The 13,468-nt window shown below is 44.1% G+C and overlaps 1 protein-coding gene across 1 annotated transcript; it reads right to left on the minus strand.

Annotated features, from left to right (window-relative positions):
- Positions 1-12,439: 12,439 nt before the first annotated feature.
- Positions 12,440-13,267, minus strand: LOC109778860 (pollen allergen KBG 41-like). Its single transcript, XM_020337446.2, has one exon. The coding sequence runs from the start codon at positions 13,265-13,267 to the stop codon at positions 12,440-12,442; it is 828 nt and encodes a 275-aa protein (XP_020193035.1).
- Positions 13,268-13,468: the final 201 nt, after the last annotated feature.

Raw genomic sequence — 13,468 nt, forward strand, 5'->3', positions numbered from 1 at the left:
ATCTCCATATATATACGAAACGGTGAAAGGGCAGAATACGAGAATGCAGAAATAGAGAGACAGATCGAATCTCGGAGGGGCTCTTGCCCCTCCCATGCCATGGAGGCCAAGGACCAGAGGGGAAACCCATCTCCCATCTAGGGAGGAGGTCAAGGAAGAAGAAGAAGAAGGGGCCCCCTCTCCCCTTCTCTTTCGGTGGCGCCGGAATGCTGCAGTGGCCACCATCTTCATCACCGCGATCGTCACCAACACCTCCGCCATCTTCACCAACATCTCCATCACCTTCCCCCCTCTATCTACATCGGTCCACTCTCCCGCAACCTGCTGTACCCTCTACTTGAACATGGTGCTTTGTGCTTCATATTATTATCCAATGATGTGTTGCCATCCTATGATGTCTGAGTAGATTTTCGTTGTCCTATCGGTGGTTGATGAATTGCTATGATTGATTTAATTTTCTTGTGGTTATGTTGCTGTCCTTTGGTGCCCATCATATGAGCGCGCGCGTGGATCACACCATAGGGTTAGTTGTATGTTGATAGGACTATGTATTGGAGGGCAAGAGTGACAGAAGGTTCAACCTAGCATAGAAATTGATGCATACGGGATTGAAGGGGGACCAATATATCTTAATGCTATGGTTGGGTTTTACCTTAATGAACGTTAGTAGTTGCGGACGCTTGCTAATAGTTCCAATCATAAGTGCATAGAATTCCAAGTCAGGGATGAAATGCTAGCAGTGGCCTCTCCCACATAAAACTTGCTATCGGTCTAGTAAAGTAGTCAATTGCGTAGGGACAATTTCGCAACTCCTACCACCACTTTTCCACACTCGCTATATTTACTTTATTTTGTCTTTATCTAAACAGCCCCTAGTTTTTATTTACGCGCTCTTTATTTTCTTGCAAACCTATCCAAAAACACCTACAAAGTACTTCTAGTTTCATACTTGTTCTAGGTAAAGCGAACGTTCAGCGTGCGTAGAGTTGTATCGGTGGTCGATTGAACTTGAGGGAATATTTGTTCTACCTTTAGCTCCTCATTGGGTTCGACGCTCTTACTTATCGAAAGAGGCTACAATTGATACCCTATACTTGTGGGTTATCAAGACCTTTTCCTGGCGCCGTTGCCGGGGAGTCATAGCGTGGGGTGAATATTCTCGTGTGTGCTTGTTTGCTTTATCACTAAGTAATTTTTATTTGCTGTTCTTAGTTGTTTTATATCTTTAGTTATGGGTAGGAAACGCAAAATACCAAACAAATTAGTTGTACCTACTGAACCAATGGTTGAAGAACCACTCAAAATCTATCACACTCCTGAAGCTTATTACTTGGATCATCTTCGATCCCTATGTGCTCGTGCTGAAACCCCAACTAGCTTAGTTGAGGGCAAATCTTTAGATGAGCATGCTTGTTATGTGTGACACCGTATATCTGAAAAAGGGAAATGTTTACTGGATCAAATTCATCGTTTTCAATGCTATGCTTGGAATGTATGTGAAATATATGATGTTACTTGTTGTTCTGAAAACCCTAAGAAACACCTTCCCTACCAATGTGAGTTTATCGATAATGGAATCATATCTTCGTATGCTAAGGGTGTTTATAGTTACTACGATGTTCAACAAATTGAAGAACTTGTTGCTTTTAAGGGTGCTTATGAAATTGCTTCTTTGATTGAAACGTATGATGCTACTCTTTACAAATCTGAAAATTTTGCCATACTTGAATATTGTTATGAGAATGATGTTTCTAATGCCTATGTTAAACCATATATCGAGGTCTCCTCCGCTGTCCAAAAATAGACTAATATTTTGCAGGATTCTATGGAAGAAGAAATTGATGAAACTGTGAGCTCATTGGATGAAAAAGATGATGAGGGCAGCGAAGAACAAAAGGAGGAAGAGCGGATTAGCTACCCGTGCCCACCTTCTAATGAGAGTAACTCTTCAACTCATACATTGTTTAATTTCCCTTCGTGCTTACCGAAGGATGATTGCTATGATGATTGTTACGATCCCGTTGATTCTCTTGAAATATACCTTTTTGATGATGCTTGTTATGCTTGTGGCCAAGATGCCAATATGAATTATGCTTATGGAGATGAACTTGCTATAGTTCCTTATGTTAAACATGAAATTGTTGCTATTGCGCCCACGCATGATAGTCCTATTATCTTTTTGAATTCTCCCGATTATACTATATCGGAGAAGTTTGCCCTTATTAAGGATTATATTGATGGGTTGCCTTTTACCGTTGCACATGATGATTTCGATAGATATAATATGCATGTGCTTGCTGCTCCTACTTGCAATTATTATGAGAGAGGAACTATATCTGCACCTCTCTATGTTTCCAACATGATAAAATTACAAGAAACTGCTTATACTATGCATTGGCCTTTACTATGTGTGCATGAATTGTTATTTTATCACATGCCGATGCATAGGAAGAGAGTTAGGCTTCGTCATTACTTGATATATGTTGCTTTGTGCTCACTACTAAATTCCAAGTCATTGCTAATTAAAATTGGCTTTGATATACCTTGGGATCCGGGTGGATCCATTACTTGAGCACTATATGCCTAGCTTAATGGCTTTAAAAAAAGTGCTGCCAGGGAGACAACCCGGAAGTTTTAAAGATTCATTTATTTCTGTTGAGTGCTTTCATATAGTTTAAAAACAAAAAAAAAATAAAGAGGGGAACCTAAAACTTTTTCAGAAAAGGAAAGTGAAAGTGAGAAAGACGAGCATTGTTAAAGTGGGAGCTAGCCTTGAACTTTGTTCATGCTCACGGAAACATTGTGAATCTTGATTAGCGAAACTTTTCAACAAAAATAATTATCCCCTTGTAAAATTCCATTGTATTATAAAAATAATGTGCCAAGATTTGCCTTTAGGATGTTTACAATGCTTGTTGGTTTGTACGGTGCAGGACAGAAACTTTGGCTGTAGTGCGCGATTTTTCATTTTTTACTGGAACGTCAAACGGTTCTGAAACTTTTTGAACTGTCTTTATATACAAATTATTTATTTTTCGTAATTTTGGAAGAATTGTTAAACTACAAGAAGTATGGTTAATGTTCAGATTGCTACAGACTATTCTGTTTTAGAAAATTCTGTTTTTGATGCATAGTTTGCTTGTTTTGATGAAACTATCAATTCCTATCAGTGGATTAAGCCATGAAAAGTTATATTAAAGTAGCTATAATGCAAAAACAAAATATGAATTGGTTTTCAACAGTACTTAGAGTAGTGATTTGCTTTATTATACTAACGGATCTTACCGAGTTTTCTGTTGAAGTTTTGTGTGGATGAAGTGTTCGATGATCGAGAAGGTCTTGATGTGAGGAGAAGAAGGAGAGGCAAGAGCTCAAGCTTGGGGATGCACAAGGCACCCCAAGTAAATATTCAAGGAGACTCAAGCGTCTAAGCTTGGGGATGCCCCGGAAGGCATCCCCTCTTTCTTCAACAAGTATCGGTATGTTTTCGGATTCGTTTCGTTCATGCGATATGTGTAAATCTTGGAGTGTCTTTTGCAATTAGTTTTCACTTTTATTTTATGCACCATGCTGGTATGAGATAGTCCTTGGTTTATTTATAGAATTCTCTATGCACTTCACTTATATCTTTTGAGTATGGCTTTATAGAATGCTTCATGTGCTTCACTTATATTTTTTGAAGTTTGGATTGCCTGTTTCTCTTCACATAGAAAATCGCCGTTTGTAGAATGCTCTTTTGGTTCACTTATATTTGTTAGAGCCTGGGCATATCTTTTGTAGAAAGAATTAAAACTCTCTTGCTTCACTTATATCTATTTAGAGAGATGACAGGAACTGGTCATTCCCATGGTTAGTCATAAAATCCTACATAAAACTTGTAGATCACTGAATATGATATGTTTGATTCCTTGCAATAGTTTTGCGATATAAAGGTGGTGATATTAGAGTCATTCTAGTTGAGTAATTGTGAAATTGAGAAATACTTGTGTTGAGGTTTGCAAATCCCGTAGCATGCACGTATGGTGAACCGTTATGTAACAAAGTTGGAGCATGAGGTGTTCTTTGATTGCTTTCCTTATGAGTGGCGATCGGGGACGAGCGATGGTCTTTTCCTACCAATCTATCCCCCTAGGGGCATGCGTAGTAGTACTTTGCTTAGAGGGCTAATAAACTTTTGCAATAATTATATGAGTTCTTTATGACTAATGTGAGTCCATGGATTATACGCACTCTCACCCTTCCATCATTGCTAGCCTCTTCGGTACCGTGCATTGCCCTTTCTCACCTCGAGAGTTGGTGCAAACTTCGCCAGTGAATCCAAACCTCGTGATATGATACGCTCTATCACACACAAACCTCCTTATATCTTCCTCAAAACAGCCACCATACCTACCTATCATGGCATTTCCATAGCCATTCCGAGATATATTGCCATGCAACTTCCATCATCATCATATACATGACTTGAGAATTTATTTTCATATTGCTTTGCATGATCGTAAGATAGCTAGCATGATGTTTTCATGGCTTGTCCATTTTTTGATGTCGTTGCTACGCTAGATCATTGCACATCCCGGTACACCACCGGAGGCATTGATATAGAGTCATATCTTTGTTCTAGACATCGAGTTGTAATATTGAGTTGTAAGTAAATAAAAGTTTGATGATCATCATTATTAGAGCATTGCCCCAGTGAGGAAAGGATGATGGAGACTATGATTCCCCCACAAGTCGGGATGAGACTCCGGACTTTAAAAATAAGTAAAAGAGGCCAAAGAAGCCCAAATAAAAAAAATAGGCCAAAGAAGCCCACCAAAACAAAAGAAGAAGAAAAAAAGAAAAAAAGAAAAAACTGAGAGAAAAAGAGAGAAGGGGCAATGTTACTATCCTCTTACCACACTTGTGCTTCAGGGTAGCACCATGTTCTTCATATAGAGAGTCTCTTGAGTTATCAATTTCATATACTAGTGGGAATTTTCATTATAGAACTTGGCTTGTATATTCCAACGATTAGCTTCCTCAAATGCCCTAGGTCTTCATGAGCAAGCAAGTTGGATGCACACCCACTTAGTTTCCAGTTTGAGCTTTCATACACTTATAGCTCTAGTGCATCCGTTGCATGGCAATCCCTATTCCTCACATTGACATCAATTGATGGGCATATCCATAGCCCGTTGATTAGCCACGTCGATGTGACACTTCCTCATTTTTGTCTTCTCACACAAACCTCCATCATCATATGCTATTCCACCTATAGTGCTATATCCATGGCTCGCGCTCATGTATTGCGTAAGGGTTGAAAAGGCTAAAGCGCGTTAAAAAGTATGAACCAATTGCTCAGCTTGTCATCGGGGTTGCGCATGATTTGAATGCTTTGTGTGGTGAAGATGGAGCATAGCCAGACTATATGATTTTGTAGGGATGAGCTTTCTTTGGCTATGTTATTTCAATAAGACATAATAGCTTGGTTGGTATGCTTGAAGTATTATTGATTTTATGTCAAAAGATAGACTATTGCTTTGAATCAGTCGTGTCTTAATATTCATGCCATGATTAGATACATGATCAAGATTATGCTAGGTAGCATTCCACATAAAAAATTATCTTTTTTATCATTAACCTACTCGAGGACGAGCAGGAATTAAGCTTGGGTATGCTGATACGTCTCTGTCATATCTATAATTTTTTATTGTTCCATGCCAATATTCTACAACTTTCATATACTTTTTGGCAACTTTTTATACTATTTTTGGGACTAACATATTGATCCAGTGCCCAGTGCCAGTTCCTGTTTGTTGCATGTTTTATGTTTCGCAGAAACCCCATATCAAACGGAATCCAAACAGGATAAAACGGACGGAGAATATTTTTGGAATATTTGGAAAATATGGGAGGACGAATCAACGCGAGACGGTGCCCGAGGGGGGCACGAGGCAGGGGCGCGCCTGCCCCCCTCATGGGCCCCTCGTAAGGCGGTTGCTGCTCTTCTTTGGCCGCAAGAAAGCTAATTTTCGGAAAAAAATCTCGGCGAAGGTTTCAATCCAATCGGAGTTACGGATCTCCATATATATATACGAAACGGTGAAAGGGCAGAATACGAGACTGCAGAAACAGAGAGAGACAGGTTGACAGATCCAATCTCGGAGGGGCTCTCGCGCCTCTCATGCCATGGATGCCAAGGATCAGAGATGAAACCCTTCTCCCATCTAGGGAGGAGGTCAAGGAAGAAGAAGAAGAAGGGGCCCCCTCTCCCCTTCTCTTCCGATGGCGCCGGAACGCTGCAGTGGCCACCATCGTCATCATCGCGATCTTCACCAACACCTCCGCCATCTTCACCAACATCTCCATCACCTTCCCCCCTCTATCTACAGCGGTCCACTCTCCCGCAACCCGCTCTACCCTCTACTTGAACATGGTGCTTTATGCTTCATATTATTATCCAATGATGTGTTGCCATCCTATGATGTCTGGGTAGATTTTCGTTGTCCTATCGGTGGTTGATGAATTGCTATGATTGATTTAATTTGCTTGTGGTTATGTTGTTGTCCTTTGGTGCCCATCATATGAGCGCGCGCGTGGATCACACCATAGGGTTAGTTGTATGTTGATAGGACTATGTATTGGAGGGCAAGAGTGACAGAAGCTTCAACCTAGCATAGAAATTGATGCATACGGGATTGAAGGGGGACCAATATATCTTAATGCTATGGTTGGGTTTTACCTTAATGAACGTTAGTAGTTGCGGACGCTTGCTAATAGTTCCAATCATAAGGGCATAGAATTCCAAGTCAGGGATGACATGCTAGCAGTGGCCTCTCCCACATAAAACTTGCTATCGGTCTGGTAAAGTAGTCAATTGCGTATGGACAATTTCGCAACTCCTACCACCACTTTTCCACACTCGCTATATTTACTTTATTGTATCTTTATCTAAACAGCCCCTAGTTTTTATTTACGCGCTCTTTATTTTCTTGCAAACCTATCCAAAAGCACCTACAAAGTACTTCTAGTTTCATACTTGTTCTAGGTAAAGCGAACGGTAAGCGTGCGTAGAGTTGTATCGGTGGTCGATAGAACTTGAGGGAATATTTGTTCTACCTTTAGCTCCTCGTTGGGTTCGACACTCTTACTTATCGAAAGAGGCTACAATTGATCCCCTATAGTTGTGGGTTATCACCTGGGCTCTGAAGATAAGATGCAAGTTGCAGGTTAAGTGCAATGGTCAATCATAAGGCATGAAGGGTTAATTAAGTACGCTCACCCTGGGACAGTTTTGAGGACTGGAATTTGTGTTCCTGTTGACTCGCCAGAGGAAGAAGTTCCCTGATAATTTGAAACAGACGGATTAAGAGGTTGTCGGAAATAACCCGCCTTGGGATAACATGTGTCAGCAGTATAAGAGACCTCTGGGCGACGTTTACGAACCGGCGTATTAGGTAAACCGGAAGAAGTTACCACCTGGCCACTATGACGGGTTGTGCGGCGAGCTTCATGTTGTTGTTTCTTCAAAAGAATGTTTGGATCCAAGTGAGCTAGAGGGTGAGAAAATCTTACTTTCCAGCTTGCTTGACGGGTTTTCTGGGTTGGCTGAGGGTCTAAGTCAGAAGAAAGAATAATTACCTCTGCGTCCCCAGCACGGCTAGCTTCTGCGTCACCCTGAGAATAATCATTGTCAATGAGGTGTATGAAAAAAGAGCCAAGTGAATCAAGTTCTACCTCTGACTCATGATTATCATCATCGTCATCGATGTTTAACTCGGTGGACTCGGCGGTTTTCTTCTTGGCAGGCTTCTTGTTGGCCTTGTTTTTGACACGGGGTGTTTTGGCAGGTTTATCTTGCGTTTTCTTCTTCCAGAACGGATCATCACCCTGTTAAAGATTGAAACGATTATCAGGGGGTTTAAGAATATGGATTAAAGCAAGGAATTGGGCGCTCTTACAGCTGGCGGTTTATTTGAAGCGTAGAACGGACTAAGCCCTGTTTTATTGCAGTCGGCCACCGGTTCATCCAGCATCTTCTTGACAGATTCAGTAATTTCAGCATCAGTCAGCTGAATATCAATATGCCGTTGAGGATCTTTCACGTCCTCTGTGTACTCACACATTAAACCGGGGCGACGGCTTAAAGGTAAAATGCTCCAAGACACCCAGCAGCGGACGAAGTCAATGCCTGTTAAAACGTTGGTTACAAAGGCCCTGAGCTTTGAAAGCTGTGATGCATATTTGGCCCGTTCCTTTGCAGCCAGCCTTTGAGGGAGTGGATGTGTGCTAGTAAGCCGGTGAGCACGGTAACCAGGCAGAGGATTTTCACCAGATGGAGATGTATCCCAGCAATAGAACCAAGTTTGGTTCCAATCTTTCGGGTGGCTATGATGCTTAGCATGAGGGAAGCTGACGTCTTTCCTTTTCTGAATTGACATCCCGCCAAGTTCAGCGTTGGGTCCATCTATAAATTTGGTACGGCGGTTTAAATAGAAGAAATCTCTGAATAATTCAACCGTGGGCTCTTCTTCCAGATAAGCTTCGCAAAACACTTGAAAGTTGCAAATATTGGACGGAGAGTTAGGTCCAATATCTTGAGGGTGAAGTTGGAAGCAATGGAGCACATCACGGAAGAATTTTGATCCGGGAGGGCTGAACCCTCGACTAAGATGATCGACAAAAATGATCACTCCCCATCCTTGGGCTCAGGAGGATTTTCTGGACCGGGGGCTCTCCAGTGGATGTCTTCCTTTTTCGCTAAAGCGCCGGTTGCAACACATCCGTTCAGTTGCTCTTCTGTAACCCGGGATTTAACCCAGTTACACGCATAAAAGGAATTGGCCATTATTTGGCGACCTGAAAGAAAGATTTGTGTTGGTTTAAGGTTCACGGATAATCCGCCAAAGGTTAAAAAACAGAAAGTGTTGAAGCATGCAGAAGTGTTAAACCGGAGATTGGGATTCTCAAGGTTACAAAGATGAGCGCGTGGCGGTTTAAGAGAGAGCTAATGGTACCTGGCGGGTTATTATTTTCTAACAGCTAAGCCGCCTACATAGGTATTGAAAATATAGATCTGAAGTTGGAAATAAGGCTAAGTGATGAAAAACAGGTTTCACAGATTTATATCACAATTTTGGATCTGCCGCGCGTCAGAAAAGGAAAACATATTCAGATTTAAAATAGGTGCTTGAGCAGTTCATCAGATTCAGATGGGATTTTTCTGTACAAAAGGAGATGTTCTAGTGATGAAAAAGGGAGCTATAGTTACTACGGTATAGGAAAATATCAATTTTGAATTCACCATTTACGCTACGGAGAAGAACGGGGGAAGAACAGCACTGAACTTCGATGAACTCGCTGAAACCCTAATGGGATCCATGGGAAGAAGAAGGAGAGATCACTAGGGCTGTTGAACAGCGGAGGTGTGCGGACGAGAATCTGGTCAGATCAGGTTGATGCAGCGGCCGTTGTTGGGGCAGAGGCGAAGATCGACGACGGCGGTAGCACTCGAGCACTGGGGCGACGCGAGGTGGAAGAAAGACGAAGAGGCAAAGGGGGAAAAAGGAAAGGGACCCTCGGCCCTATTTATAAAGGCGAATGGATAAGTGGCAAGCGCGGGAATCGAGGAGGTCGAAAACGGATCTGTATCAGGGCGGACGCCTTGATTTTTGGGGATTCATTAAAAATAAGGAGATACAGTAAAGATTTTGGTTCTGCGTAAAATTAATGACAGGTGACGTCACGACGGGTTATCATGATTCCAGAAGATGACGTCATGGCGATTTACAAGCGTCGCAAGGATAATGAAGGAGGTTTTTTTCTAAGTGTTGAAAATTGACATGAACAAGTTCAAATCAACCTAGGGCCTAATGTTGGGGATATAACTATTGAGTATAAACCGCCCAGGAGGGGCCGGGTTATACTCATAGTGATTTACCCATATTGGAAGCCCATGAAGACATGGAAGATGGCGCTTTACGAAGGACGCTCAATAGTAAGGCCCAAAGCCCAAAGGCGGATTAGGGCCCAAAGATGTAAACCGTTGTAAGATGTATAACTTGTATTGTAAGATAGGAAAGAGTAGATACCGAACCGGACACGTTTATGAGCCGGCCGGGAATCTGTAGACCGCCGGGTGTCAACCTGTGTATACAAAGGGACGACCCGGCGGCGGTTTAGGGACAAGAAACAACAACCCGAGAGCCAGGCAAAGCGTATTCGCTCCCTGGTTATCGAAACCCTAACAATACCACCTCAAACTGGATTAGGCCTTTAACTTCACCGCAAGGGGCCGAACCAGTATAAACTCCCCGTGTCCTTTGGTCCTGTTTAACCCCTTTAAACTAACCTCGTCGCAATGGCTCCACAACTAAGTCCTTCCATGAGTACATCTGCCGTGACAAAACCACGACATGAACCTTTGCCAAAAATATAGGATATTGAACACATAGTCGACCACGTGCCATAATTAGATCTAAATCTTCTCCGCACTTAATTAAGTTTACATGTTCGTTGGTAAATAAAATGGAGACAAATTATGGACAACATATATGGTAATAAATTATCTTATTTCCATTTAATATATGGCATGGTCATTTAACATAATGGTATTCTGTCGAGCTATCGAGCTAAAATCGAGCGAGCCAACATTGGCTCAAGATCGGCTCATTTCTCGGTCGAGTTACATAAAGTGTTCAAACTCAGCTTGTTTCTTTTCGAGTCGATCTCGAGTCGAGTCAAAAAACGAGTCGATCTCGAGCGGCTCACGAGCCTCGAGCTTTTCTTGCAGTCATAACTGTAACCTACCTTGTACAATAATATTCGACACAATGTAACAAAAGGATGAGTTTATATTCATATGTATATGTTTTTTGAGACAAATGCATATGTATATGTATAAGCGCGTGCGTGTGTTGAAAAAAAAGTTCAACATACAAGACCGTCCTATGCATGCTTTTCTTTTGACGGGCCGGCCTACTACATGCTAGCTAAATCGACACTCGTCGCCGGCCGGAACGAGCGAGACCCACCGGATTCTGCGTGTCCCGCGGAAGACCTACAACGACACATGCGCGCGCGATCTCACGTCGCCACGCACGCTAACAAAACCCAGTCAATCCGTGCTAGCCGAACACGTACGTCCGTGTTGAGTGATGGCACGCCCCATCTATGGATCTCATTCATTCATGTCCAGGCAGCTCGAGGAGGCTCCTTTCCATGGCCATGGGTGCGCAGTGCGCTCGTCAAATCATGGGGGCCGCGGAGTATGGAGCCGAGGTTGCTTCGTATCGCTTCAATCGCATCGCGCGTCGCCATGCCTTTTAGCATAGAAAAATAACTACGCACTCGTGAGATGCGTCGCATTTTGATTTTCATGTTGTTCGCGGACGTGCGTGTGTGCGTGCATGCTCTTGTTTTGTGCCGGGCTGGCCGCTGGACGCATGGTATTCATTCCAACGCCAGGTTGTGATGATGCACGAGTCAACGAGTGTTTCATTCTGTCATGTCCGTGCGGGCACGGAGCCGATAGACTCTTGGGAGGTGTTTGTTTGCAGATTGGTAACGGCAACGTAAATGTAATGGATTTACATCGTTAATGTAAACGGTATGGGCATAAACCGAAATCTGTTTGGCTATCAGATGTAATGGTAAGAGGAAAAGCAGGGAAGGAAACAGGAACCCGTCGGCCATGGCGCAGGGAAGAAAACAGGAACCCGTCGGCCATGGCGTAGAGGAAAGCACGGCTGGAAGAAAACAGGCCACCGCCGGCCGCTGCTCCTGGCGTGTCGCCGCCGCTGCATGCTGAAGGGGGGAAGCTCGGGACCTTGGCAACCAGGGTTGACGGCAACTCGGTGGAGGAGGGTGGGTGAGGACCGGAGGAAGAGATCTGCCGCCGCCACTAGCGCCGCAACTCGCGGAGGATCGGTGGGCGGCAAGAGATTTTCTGTGTTGGGGACGGGGGTTGACTCGGTTTGATCCCTGTAACGTAATTCGTTTACGCGGGGGTGTGGGCGGTATCATGCTAAAACTGCGCTGGGATCTGTTTATACTTTATACTCTTTCTGTCTAGATGTGTAAGTCATATTACGAAAATCAAATAAACCCAAAACACTTAGGCGCGGTGCATTAACTTCTACCTCGTTTCTTGTTTCTTCACATATCAACCAATAATAGATGTGGGTTGTGCATGCTTTTAATGACTTGAGACTACCAAACACAATATGCAGTGGTTAGTTCATTGCATGCAATGCTATTAATTAGCAAATAAACATTAAGTTCTCTCATTTTTTCCTCCTTGGTCACGGTGCACAACCTAAGATGACTTATTCACCTAGACGGAGGGGTACAAAGAAAGAAAAACCAAACATGGGTAACGGTAAGAGGTTACATGTAATCGGATGCCGGATGAAAAACTGCAAACCAAACACCTCCTAATATTTGTATATATATATATGAGCTAGACTTTGTCTCCACCGGTGGCGGAGGCGGGAGTGGGAGTGGGACTGGCGGGGGTGGCGGCGGCGGCCGCGGTGGCCATGGCGCCGATGGTGTCGGTAAGGGCGCTCTCAAAGATGAAGCTCTTGTCCTCGGGACTCTCAGGAACATATACGGCATACATCTTCTTGACGGCAGACTCGATGGCGGGGACGAACTTGTAGTCCTTGTATGCATCGCCCATGGTCTCCTTAATGGCCTTGCTGAAGGCGGAGTCGAAGATGGTGGACTTGTCCTTGGCCGGGGCAGCGTCGGCTGCGGTGGCTGCAGTCCTGAAGGCGGTGTCGATCTGGTCAATGGCCTTGAGCTCGCCGGCAGGGATCGCCCCCTTGACTTCCTCGCGGGCGGGCTTGACGGCGTGGACCTCTAGGATGCCGGCGATGATGCGGAGCGACTCGCCAAAGATGGCCACGAAGGAGTCATACTTGGCCTCTGGGGTAGCGCCCTGGGCGTTCATGGCGGCCGCCACCTGAGCGAAGACGACCCTAGTGCTGATACTAGCGTTGGCGCTGGACACGTTGGCTAACCCTTCGAGTGTCCAGTTGCCAAAGTTGTTGACGAAGGTGGTCTCGAAATACTTGGGCTTGTCCGCTGGGGGGACGACGGCTGCAGCCGCCACGGCCGCCTTGAAGGCGTTGTTGGCCTTCTCAATTAGCTTCTGCTCCTCGGTTGTGGCCTTGGGTTGTTCCCCGGCTGGGGCGTGGCCGGCTTTGGCAGCGTACGAGACGGATGGCCCGGCCACGAGGGCGACGGCCACGAACAGCGCCACCGTGCATTGCTGCACTGCCATTATTGATGCTCTTGTCTTGCGTTGGTTGGTTTGCACAGTACGTAGGAGGAGAGATTGTGGTGTGGTGTGAGGATGAAGGAGCTTAGCTCTATATATACATGCCCAAATTAGCAATCTCCTCCTCTCCTCTCCCGTTTTAGCCAAACTAATTATATCTATGAGCTCGTCATCCCACAAACCAATCAATTAGATCGCTAAATA

This window comes from Aegilops tauschii, chromosome 4, assembly GCF_002575655.3.
Source record: "Aegilops tauschii subsp. strangulata cultivar AL8/78 chromosome 4, Aet v6.0, whole genome shotgun sequence".
Lineage (NCBI taxonomy): Eukaryota > Viridiplantae > Streptophyta > Magnoliopsida > Poales > Poaceae > Aegilops > Aegilops tauschii.